At 39.4% G+C, this 12539-nt stretch overlaps 1 protein-coding gene across 3 annotated transcripts in view; it reads right to left on the bottom strand.

Annotated features, from left to right (window-relative positions):
- The window catches only part of LOC124709117 (myotubularin-related protein 8), a 412763-nt gene that overhangs the window by 91514 nt on the left and 308710 nt on the right, over nt 1-12539 (bottom strand). For all 3 annotated transcript variants that reach the window (XM_047240772.1, XM_047240774.1, XM_047240773.1), the window contains exons 6-7: nt 11315-11449; nt 8375-8507 (exon numbers count right to left, since the gene is read on the bottom strand). In XM_047240772.1, the coding sequence (XP_047096728.1) occupies nt 8375-8507; nt 11315-11449 (268 nt within the window). The remainder of the gene's footprint in view (nt 1-8374; nt 8508-11314; nt 11450-12539) is intronic.

Here is a 12539-nt window from a genome sequence, read left to right as displayed (position 1 = left end):
TCTCTGGCAGCTGGAGCCAGACTGCGAGCAACAGAGCATTATTAGAGAGGCAACAAGGGTAACGACGGGGTCGGGTGGGGAGGGGAAGGGATAGCAGGACAGGGGTGGGCGATGGTAAAGTGCTGCTGGGAGCACGCAGGGACAATGTGGAGAATGGTGCAGGTCGCCCACCCACAGTTACTACTTTTTTGATGTATGCTTCCAGCAGCACTTTATATCCCCCACCCCTCCCTGCTATCCCTCCACCTCCCCATATGCCAGCATCTTCCTTACCCCCACCCAGTTGCCGCTCCATAACGCCCTGCTGCTCGCAGTCTGGCTCCAGCTGCCAGAGATTGTGGTTTTGTGTGTGTGTGTGTGTGTGTGTGTGTGTGTGTGTGTGTGTGTGTCTACTTTTGATAAAGGCCTTGTTGGCCGAAAGCTAAAACTTTTTGACAGTCTTTTTTTGTGCGTTTCTGTGACTCAGCATCTCCGCTTTATGGTGAGTAGCAACTATCCTTTTCATTATACTGTTACATTCCATCCTGCATTTTTCATTGTTTGATTTTGAAGTAGAGAATGTGTTGTAAGGATAACTCCCATTTGCGCAGTTCAGAAAAGCTGATAGTGGAGAGAGGAAGATCCAGATGGCTATGGTAGTGAAGCAGGCATCGAAATCGAGCATTTTACGTTCAGCTGCATGTCGTGGCACAGGGTGGTCTACTTCGCTTTTGGCCACAGTTTGGCAGTGGCCATCCATCCTGGTGGACAGCCAATTGGTAGCCATACCTATATAAAAAGCTGTGCTGTGACTGCAGTAGAGCTGATAAATGACATGGCTGCTTTCACAAGTGGCCCGACATCTGATGGGGTAGGATAAACCCGTGACAGGACTGGATTAGGAAGTGCTGGTAGGGTAGATTGCGCATGTATTTTGCCTGTTTCTTCCCAAGGGATATGATCTTTGTGGGTTGGGAGAGGCATAGGGATGGACTAGGATGTAGTGGAGATTGGTTGGGTGACGTAACTCCACTTTATGAGGGGTGGGAAGGATCTTTGGTAGGATTTCCTCATTTTACGGCATAATGCTAGGTAATTAAAGCCCTGGTGAATGATATGGTTCACTCCAGTCCCGGGTGGTATTGGGGGGTGAAGGGGGTGCTTCTTCAGGGCTGGTTCTTGCGGATGGTGGGGGGATTGAAGGTGCTGTGGAAATGGCACAGAAGATCTATTTGTGGACTAGGTCTGGGGGATAATGCCTGTCTGTGAAGGTCTTGGCAAGACCCTTAGCATTCTGAGTAACAGAGTTCTTGTCACTGTAGATAGACTGTCCCTGGGCGGCCATGCTTTATGGGACAGATTTTTTGATGTGAAAGGGGGTGACAGATGTCAAAATGCAGGTACTGTTGGTGGTTTGTGGGTTTAATGTGGATAGAGGCACAATTGGAGCCATCAGAGATGAGATGGTCGAAGTCTAGGAAGATGGCACACTGGTTTGAGGAGACCACTTAAAGCCCATTGGACAGAATGCTTTGTAGTTGTGAAGGAATGAAGACAGGGTGTCTTGACCCTGAGTCCAGATTATGAAGATATCACAAGTGAACCTGAACCAGACTAGGGGTTTGGTGTTTTGGGAGGCTAGAAAGATCTAATCTAGATGGTCCATAAACATGTAGGCATAGGGGGGGGGGGGGGGGGGGGGTGCCCTGCAGGTTCCCATGGCTGTGCCGCAGATTTGTTTGTATACCTTCCCTTCAAAGGAGAAGTAGTTGGTTTGGAGTCTGAAGGTCACTGGGAAAGGTAGTGTTGAATAGTGGGCATGAGGGATATTGGAGTGTAGGGAAGTGGCATCAACAGAGACGAGTAGATGTCTAGGAGGTAAAGGGATGGGGATGGTGGAGAGTTGGTGAAGAAATTGGTTGGTATCTTTGACATTGGAGGCCAGATTAAGGGCAACTGGAAGTGCTGGTCAATGGGAGCCGAAATCCTTGCAATGAGGGCAGAATAACCAGCCACAATACAGCGTTCAGGATTTTTGAGTTTGTGGATTTTGGGGAGCATGTAGAAGATGGGTGTGCAGGGTGTCATAGGGGTGAGAAGAAAAACGGTTTCTGGGGAGAGGTTGTAGGAAGGGCCTAAAGCTTTAAGCACAGACTACAGGTTGCGTTGTACTTTTGGGATGGGATCACTCTGGCAGAGTTTATGGGTGGAAAAGTCAGATAATTGGCAGAGGCCTTCTGCCAGGTCACTGTGATTCGTAACAACAGAGGTGGAACCTTCGTTGCAGGCAGGATGATTAGGTCAGGATTTGTTCTGAGGTTGTGTATGGCTATTCTTTCTTCTGCTGGAAGATTTGTGTTCTGAGGAAGGAATGAGGTTGAGTTACACAGGGTGCATGAGAAATGACTAATACTGGAAACAAGAATACAAAAAGAAATTTGTTAAGAGACTGAGTGAGAAGAGACTGTGTCATGACACAGATGAGGATCAGAGGAGGAAGAACAATAACAGCTAACTGATGTCATCAGGACAAATACATTACACATAGTTACAAAAATTATGGTGGAAAAGTGGGAGGACTAGAAAAATACTGAACTTGCAATAGTAAAGCTAGCTGATCAGCAAGGGGGGGGGGGGGGGGGGGGGGGGGGAAGATGATGAGACCACTACCACCACCACCACCACATCCATATCTTATGTAGTATGACGCTACCACATCGGATGTGAACTGTTGTCTGCACTGTTACCCATCCATGAGCTTCAAACTGTATTATGATACTCATTCATTCACATGTCTCCTTCTCAATCACACACATAATTTAGATATTCGTCCTTCATTCAGCAAGCTGTTCAATAATTTTTTTCTAAGCTCTTTTGCCAATAGCTCAGCATGATAAGACATGCATTTATTCTTAGTATCAGCATTTTGCATTCCATTTGTAGTGTTTCGAAAATTTCCGTGCAAATTCTAGAATCACTTGGCCTTCCACTGTCTTGAACAAATGATACATTAGATGTGAGTGGGAGAAAGGAACCCTATCTACTGCGCATCTCCAGTCTGTGTGTGAAGGTTTGAAGTTTGTCGTATGATGACGGTAGACACAGTGGTCGAACAGCACCAACAAGTACCTGTCGGTCAGGCCATGGAAGTCATAATGAAAGTGCACGACCAAATCAAGGAACTTCCGTGGATATTCTGTGCTGTTTTGTAACTGTGACTATTGTTAGTGACGAAAGAACAATTGAGTGGAAAAAGATTTTTAGTAACTTTTAACTTGGACTTGCTAGAGGCAAGACAGGTGTAGGATTTCTGTATAATAGAGTCGTGGTTAGCAAGCCAGCTCTGTTCTTAATTTAACTGTGTTTCTAACGTTTGGACATGCGAGTAGACTTACTTAACAGTATTTATTCATCTGGAGAGTGAGATTTGTAAAAGTTTGGTGTTGTCATGTGAATTAAAAGAAACTGTGTACATCTACTTATTTTTATAAGTACAAAGAGTCTTGAGAAATTCCTGTTCCCAGCAATACACTGCGGAGAAGAAGAGAAAGAGAGTTTGCAGCAGCAGGCTAACCACCTAGGAAAGTCGGCTGAACATCTCAAGTCAGTCTTATCATTAAAGAAGTTTAAGTTTGCACACATACTTCACCACTTCAAGTCGTCCAAAAGTTACACATTTTAAAACCATTACCTTTGTATTACACGAAACACTACAATCTGAGCTGTCATCTGCTATGTCAATTGAAGTATGTTCTTTAAGTTCATTCCATGAAAACTTTTAGCATGTATACATTGCCTACCAGAAGATAACTGAAAATTCAAATACCTGGTTGTTGCAATCTCTCTCTCTCTCTCTCTCTCTCTCTCTCTCTCTCTCTCTCTCTCTCTCTCTCTCTCACACACACACACACACACACACACACACACACACACATATGATTATAATAGAGGGAAACATAAAAACAAAGATGATGTGACTTACCAAATGAAAGTGCTGGCAGGTCGACAGACATACCAACAAACACAAACATACACACAAAATTCAAGCTTTCGCAACAAACTGTTGCCTCATCAGGAAAGAGGGAAGGAGAGGCAAAGACGAAAGGATGTGGGTTTTAAGGGAGAGGTTAAGGAGTCATTTCAGTCCCGGGAGCGGAAAGACTTACCTTAGGGGGAAAAAAGGACAAGTATACACTCGCGCGCACACACACACACATATCCATCCACACATATACAGACACAAGCAGACATATTCAAAGGCAAAGAGTTTGGGCAGAGATGTCAGTCGAGGCGGAAGTGCAGAGGCAAAGATGTTGTTGAATGACAGGTGAGGTATGAGTGGCGGCAACTTGAAATTAGCGGAGATTGAGGCCTGGTGGATAACGGGAAGAGAGGATATATTGAAGGGCAAGTTCCCATCTCCGGAGTTCGGATAGGTTGGTGTTAGTGGGAAGCATCCAGATAACCCGGACGGTTATCCATCCGCACATGCACAGACACAGACACAGTCTGTGTATGTGCGGATGGATATGTGTGTGTGAGCGCGAGTGTATACCTATCCTTTTTTCCCCCTAAGGTAAGTCTTTCCGCTCCCGGGATTGGAATGACTCCTTACCCTCTCCCTTAAAACCCACATCCTTTCATCTTTCCCTCTCTTTCCCTCTTTCCTGACGAAGCAGCCCTTGGTTGCCAAAGCTAGAATTTTGTGTGTATGTTTGTGTTTGTTTGTGTGTCTATCGACCTGCCAGTGCTTTCAAATGGTAAGTCACATCATCTTTGTTTTTAATATAATAGACGGAAACATTCCACGTGGGAAAAATATATCTAAAAACAAAGATGATGTGACTTACCAAACGAAAGCGCTGGCAGGTCGATAGACACACAAACGAACACAAACATACACATAAAATTCTAGCTTTCGCAACAAACGGTTGCTTCGTCAGGAAAGAGGGAAGGAGAGGGAAAGACGAAAGGAAGTGGGTTTTAAGGGAGAGGGTAAGGAGTCATTCCAATCCCTCTCCCTTAAAACCCACTTCCTTTAGTCTTTCCCTCTCCTTCCCTCTTTCCTGATGAGGCAACAGTTTGTTGCGAAAGCTGGAATTTTGTGTGTATGTATGTGTCTGTTTGTGTTTCTATCGAACTGCCAGCGCTTTCGTATGGTAAGTTACATCATCTTTGTTTTTAAATATATTTTTCACGCGTGGAATGTTTCCCTCTATATATATATATATATATAAAAAAAACAAAGATGAGGTGACTTACCGAACAAAAGTGCTGGCAGGTCGATAGACACACAAACAAACACAAACATACACACAAAATTCTAGCTTTCGCAACAAACTGTTGCCTCATCAGGAAAGAGGGAAGGAGAGGGGAAGACGAAAGGATGTAGGTTTTAAGGGAGAGGGTAAGGAGTCATTCCAATCCCGGGAGCGGAAAGACTTACCTTAGGGGGAAAAAAGGACAGGTATACACTCACGCGCGCACGCGTGCACGCGCACACACACGCACACACACACACACACACACACACACACACACACAAGCAGACTTTTTTATTGTGCCTATCTACCAGCGCTTTCCCATTTGGTAAGTCATACAATCTTTGTTTTTAATATATTTTTCCCATGTGGAATGTTTCTTTCAACATTCCATGTTGTATGTTTTCATTAGAGTTTGAAAATAAAATATCATTAACACCTTAAAAACGTCCATCTTCAGAGCGATATCAGACCTTGTCTGTCTATTCCAGCTGGAAATGATCAGTTTCTGTGTACTATCTACGCGCAATTACTCACATTTTTGTCACTTGTTGGCAGAATCTTAGATATCTCCATGGCAGATTCTTTCAAAGATTCTTATAGCATTATTTAGCTAATCTAGGGCAATTACAGCCTTTCTTCTTCTTCTTCTTCACTGTTTATGTTAATAGCACCTGAGTCTGGTAACATCTATTAACACTATGTCATCCGGTGACACCACAGTGGTGTCATGCGTGAAATAGTGGTGGTCTGCGACAACGCAGTAGTGTTGTGAGCATAGTATTGCACAGTGGGCGGTGACAGCACTTTAGCATTCTGTTGGAGTTTAGTTTTGGTAACAATAAGTCACAAACGTCAACGAATTTTTTGTTTTTGTAAGTATTTGTGCCCTTCCATCATGGCAGATGAAAGAGACGATACAATTATTTACTATGAATGCACGGACATCTTGTCTGACATTCCGGACGACTTAGCTGATTCACAAGAAGACACTGGATATAAAAAAAAAAAAAAAATGAAAGTGAAGCAGAATCGTCAGAAGATAGTGAAATACATCCAAGAAGAATTCGGTGAACGCTACAGTTGCTAACTTATTCGGATGAATCAGACAAAGAAGACAGTGCACAGTGGTCAGGCTTTGATTTACCAATGACCAATAATAAATTTGAAGGATTCCGGGTCTAAATATATTTCCCAAAGATACACAGAGTGTCGAGGATATCGTAGAATTATATATTGGGAATGATCTATTGGAATATATTAGCGGTAAAACCAACAAGTACTACAGTCAAAATTGCAACAGAAGGATACTGAATAAAAAAATGCCAATTTTGTTGATGTTATGGACCCGAACTTAGAAAATTGTTGGGTTTGCTATCCTTACAGGAACTGCAAAAAAGCAAGGAACGATGATTATTGGTCAACGAATCAGTTAATAGACACAACGATATTTTGCAAAGCGATGTCCCGCAACTGATTCAGACAAATATTATCATTTTTACATTTTTCCGACAATTAAAATAAACCAAATAACGTCAGCGAGCTTTTCAAAGCGTAATTTGTAATTGTTTATTTTTCCAAAAAGTTTAAAGAAACTTTTAATCTACGTCAAAACATCTCAAATGATGGAGGAACGACTCCATGACGTGGACAGCTAAATTTTAAAGTTTACAATGTGTCGAAAATTACGAAATATGGCACACTTATTCGGATGCTGTGTTATTTGAGTATGGGATACATTTCCTCATTCAAGATATAGTCCAGTGCTGGACATCCTTTAGCAAAAACAGTGATGGATCTATTGACACCTTCTTATGGAAAGTGGCATCACCTCTACATGGACAATTATTGTAACAGTGTAGAACTTGCAGAGAAATTACTTGAAAAGAAAATTCGAGTTTGTGGAACGATACAGCAAAATAAGAGGATTTCCGGAAAATTTAAAGTGCGCAAAGTCAATGTGTCTGAAGCTTGTCATCAAAGGAAAGGTGAAGTACTCGCACAGGTATGGAGAGCTTAGAAAACTAAAATGGTACGAATGATCTCTATAATACATAATGCCACTTTGACTGACACTCCAAGAAAACATAAAAAAACCAATTACACAATTAAAAAAACCTGAAAGTGTACTGGACTGCAATAAATACATGAAAGGAGTGAATCGGGCAGACTAATATTTGAGTTATTATCCTATATACAGAAAAACTATAAAATGGTCAAAAAAGATTTGCATGTATCTCTTTAACTGCACATTATTTAATGCATTCCGTACATGTCAATATTTCAATACAGAACACAAGAGTCTCCGATTTCACGATTTTGTATTGAAAGTGTTTGATTAGTGGAGAAAAGACATGTACCTGCTTCTGAGCAAAACTTGGAGTTTGCCACTACATCACGTACGTCTCATCATGATCCGGTTGACAGACTTTCCGGTCACATAAAGCAACACCACCTAATACCTATTTCTGAAACGAATAAACGAAAACGAAGAAACTGCCATGTATGTTCCAAAAACAAAAAAAGAACAACAACAAATTTAATGTGCAAGTCTTGTGGAGTTGCATTACATCTTGGAGACTGTTTTGCTGCATATCAAATGAAAGAGAAATATTAAGTACCAAAGACAATGCAAATAAATAAGTATATGAAACAAACAAATTTTGTATTTATTTATGTATGCATATCTTTGAAAGTTCATGAAAGTAGGGGAACAGTGTTAAGAACTTATGAGAACTAACGATGAGGTTAGTGAAACTTAACAATTTATATCTCCCAATAATGTCAAGAACAGCTGGTGACAAGGCAAGTAATCTGAATTATCGCTGCCAGCGCCAAGCGCATACATTTGTACAAGACATGCAGATGACAAAGTCTTAACGTATTAGCATATTTGCAATCGTCTCACTGTTTAGCATTAAATACTCCTAGAGTACTGCACATTGTAATGGTGGCTGGGCTAATATGAATGGTTTCTATATTGGCAAAATTCTTGTTATTATCATTAAAATATAAAACTCTATTAGTGAGTTATCACTGTATGTCTGTAAATGAAGAGCCACTATATTTATAATGCAGAACCTTACGTAATATCATTATATGAGAAATATTACTCATTAAGATAGCAAACTCACTTTCAATTAGTTTCACCAGACTACTCCTCATAACATGTATATTGTCAATTCCAAAGAAATGGAATTTGATATTCTCATAGTTGTTTTCATTTTCATACCCTTTTCCTGCAGCTCGGTTAGCCATAGCATTAATCTGCAATTATTAAGATACAAATGAATAAAGTTCCAACAATAGACACACATTTTCGATGTAAATAGTTACAATTATCCCAAATGGTACAACAACATCTGTAAATGTGGGGCCACATGCAATGACACAGATATATCTTTCTTTTCTTTAAGGCTTTCCAACTTCCATGCAGTGTGCAACTTTGACATAGAGCAGAAGATATAGAAAAAATGCACTAAGAATTTGACTAGCTACATGCAGTGCTTTAATTGGAACATTTAATATAAGGAAGCATGGTTATGGAACTACACAGCATATCACATTATAATGTTGTTGATCTGTATAAGGCATATTTGTTAGGTACAAAAAGATCATCCACTTTCATGATATGCAAGTCTGTTTTAATGCATGCACTAATGGCATAATACAACAAGGAACACAAGATTTTTTCTACAATTTACTTCAGAAAATTTTGCAATCCTGGCAAGCAGTTTAGTAATCAAGGTAACTTTGTTTTGAAATGGATACTTATTAAGTATGTACCTCAATTCTGTTGATTTACACTATTATGAAATATTACTATTGAGCAAGGCAACATAAAGACTGCCTATTAGAATAATCATTTTATTTTATTTTATTTATTCCAGTGCATCATTTACTACGATATGAAGTACCAGAATCACCAGTTGTTGCTTCATTATTTACACTAACCACGATTATTTTTAAAAAAAAACAAACCCATGACACCTGCTATGTCATTACACAAATAGTTATCTCAAAACTCATACTTGTGAATTTATCTCCTAGTTTCAGATTGACTGTCATACTTCAGAAGGTGAAAAAATGGAAACAGTTTTGAAATAAATATATTGTTACAAATAATTTCTCGTTCGCTTTCCTCATGACTTCATTCCAACAGCTTGAAAATACACATCTGATAAGATAATGATGCTTCAATCAATAGGTTGGTAAAATCTAAGAAAATTATGGCTATACACCAAATAAAACTAGATACTGCTTATTAACAGCATTACTTATGATGCACGCAACACAAAAACAAAGATTCATCTTCACAATATTAAACAAATTATAATGTTAATAGTGTCAAACCTTTTACATCTGACACACTTTGGTTCCATATTTGTCATCCTATCTGTATCGACAATAATTTTCTTTCTTTTATTTCTTACACTGAAATCCCAGTTATTTATGTCAAAGTACCCTTGGAATGTATATCTACTGCAGTTTCTCAATACATTTTTCACTTCACTTTCTTTTTTGAGCTTAAAAAATTGAATACTTCTTGCTCAATGATGGGCAAATCAGTGGCTAGTTTTCATCCCTTTCAGAGGTAAAAAAAAAAAAAAAAAAAAAAAAAAAAAACCATGAGATAGGGCAGGGAGAACAATTGAAAAGGTTTCTTTTGGTAGCATCTGCCAGAAACAGTGCACAATTAAGACATTCGAAGACATTTTCACCATTGGACAAGAGAAGAGAAATAACACAACAGAGCCTAAATACAGTTACTTTAAATCATAACAATTTTATGATGCAGGTGTGAAAACACATGTTGTACAGGGTAATCAATATGATAGGACAGTGGGTGTGGGTAAACAGAATAACATTATGCAGCTGTATGTTTGCAATAAAAGAGATGGCAGAATCAGGGGAGACACTAGCTGTTTAAGTTCAAAGCCAAATCACTGCAGTAGTTGATTGCTTTGGATCAAAGCCATAATTTTATGCTATCAGTTGTATCAGATTCTGTGAGTAGGCACGGAGGATGACACTATTACAGATAGAATATGATAATTAACTTTCCTGTACATATAAAAGCTAGCTTCATTGAAGTAAATAAATCTGAGAATATGGGGTTAGAAAATCTGATTTCCCCAAATAAGCATGTTTGAGATCCATTTAAGCTTTTGTGCAGTATCACAAAAAATGAGTATGGCCCTTTTATCTAAATGGAAAGTATCATCATTGGAGTAACACATTCTGACATACATCAACAATGGCTAAATCCACCATATAATACCATTCCACAGGCTACATCTACCAACAAGATTGCCTCCGTTCATACATTCCACACGACCACTGCACTCATTTTATTGCAGTTCCAAAATCTCCAGGAAATTCTGAATGCTATACTAAACTCAAACATACCATACATAAATCAATAGTTCCCACAGTATCAGGATTACCTTAATTTCTGAAGGCAAATTAACATTTATCCCCTTTCCCCTGTTGTGGACACCACTTCTCAGCGTATCTAGCTCAAGAATCCAGTTCTATAAGATTTTCACGTTTCCTCTGCTTAGTCTCACAATTTAACCTATGCACCGTCTGCTCATTCTCTTACAGTACACCTCTACCCTTCCCATTTTTTTTGACTTAAAGTGAATTTGTACTGCAACACTTAGCATGCTGTATCTATGCACATTGAGAGATGCTGCAAGATATCAGCTTTGTCACAGATAGGAATATAATGTATCATTTACATGCCCTTACTAAGCAATGTACATATCAGTGAGGTTCAGCCATCATTCTTAATTCAAAGATCATTGGAATACTAGATGATATATTACTCCGATAAAGATGAAAACAAAATGCCAAACTTTTACAGATCAAGTTCTGGAGGACGTCATTCCACATTTCATCAAGTTGGAAAGCATCAGAACACAGGGCAAAAGACACATAAGAGTGTGGATCCAAACTGCAGAAGAGGGAGAAGTGCATCACGATTCTGGCGCCGGCTATCATGCCGGCTGCAGCTACTTTACCCCGCACGGTCCGCATAGTCCCAACTTGATGCACGGAATGGAGCTCACCCTGGGCCTCGTGTCCACAACACACATGTAAGATGAGTTGGGATTTGTTCTCAGAATGGAGTTGAGCAATTGTTCATCCTCGAGACAGCGTGCACTGAAGCCTGAAAGCGGTTGACTGCATCGACAAATGGCAGCCTGAAACAAATCCAATGGGAGTGAAATGACAATTACTTCAGTACAAATGTTATTACTAACATAGTCTTAATTTTTGATACATTAATATACAAACTTTTCTACTTCCAGTCAGTAGCAGTTTCAAGCATATACAGAGATAACATAACAGCATTAAACTTTCTTTCACCTTATCAGATCAAACAATAGTGATACTACTCACAATTATGTAGAGAAATAGTACAGTTGTCCATTATCACAACTACAAGTAAACATAGTAACGTAGGAAGAGGTGCAAATGTTACTCATCAAACTAGACAGAGAATAGTCAAAGTCCTAGGCATCAGACACAAGAGTGAAGTTAATAGCATGAATTGTACAGAACAGACAGCAACAAAGAAAGAATACACAGGAGGTACAAAATGTGTGGCCCATAAAAATTTAGTTATTCTGTTATAGATCACAGAAAAAACACATCGTACTGATGGGGACATATTTAAATTTTAAAAATGGAAAATATGTCAAAAATTACATCTCTCTTCTCTTCTTGGAAGCTAAATGCAGTATACTCCCAATAATTAGGGGTAATGTTGAGGACAAGTTGCACGAATAATTGAGATATTTTCAAATATATATTCTTTTAATGATTTCTTGAAGCCTTCAGCTGTCATTCTCTTTATCTCCTATACGAGTGTACAATTTTGGCCTTAGACCATTTTCAAGTATTTTATGGATGATTTTTTAGTAACAGATTATGTTGTATACGTCATCGCTCCTACGACATCATGTTATGCTCATAAATTAATTCGAGGTGTTCAAGCTGTTTTAGGATCATGTTACTTTCCTTTGTTTGAAGGTTTATCCAAGTTCTGTGCACATGTACTGTAGGCATGGCTATTTCTCCAAATAGTCTGTGATGTTGGTCTACTTCCGAGAGGAACTACATTTTTTCACACAGCATTTCAAATTTTTCTTGCAGTAATAACTTCCTTGCGCTGAAATACCCCCTGGACCATAAAATCGAGAAGGATATTAACACTGTGCAATTTGGTACAATGACTGTCAAGGTCACTGTCTTCATCACCACTTTCACATTCACTATCCTCTTCCATTT

Source organism: Schistocerca piceifrons, chromosome 7 (assembly GCF_021461385.2).
Source record: "Schistocerca piceifrons isolate TAMUIC-IGC-003096 chromosome 7, iqSchPice1.1, whole genome shotgun sequence".
In the NCBI taxonomy this organism is placed as follows: domain Eukaryota; kingdom Metazoa; phylum Arthropoda; class Insecta; order Orthoptera; family Acrididae; genus Schistocerca; species Schistocerca piceifrons.
The sequence above is the reverse complement of the archived record's forward strand: the minus strand, read 5'-3'. Positions and strand labels throughout refer to the sequence as shown.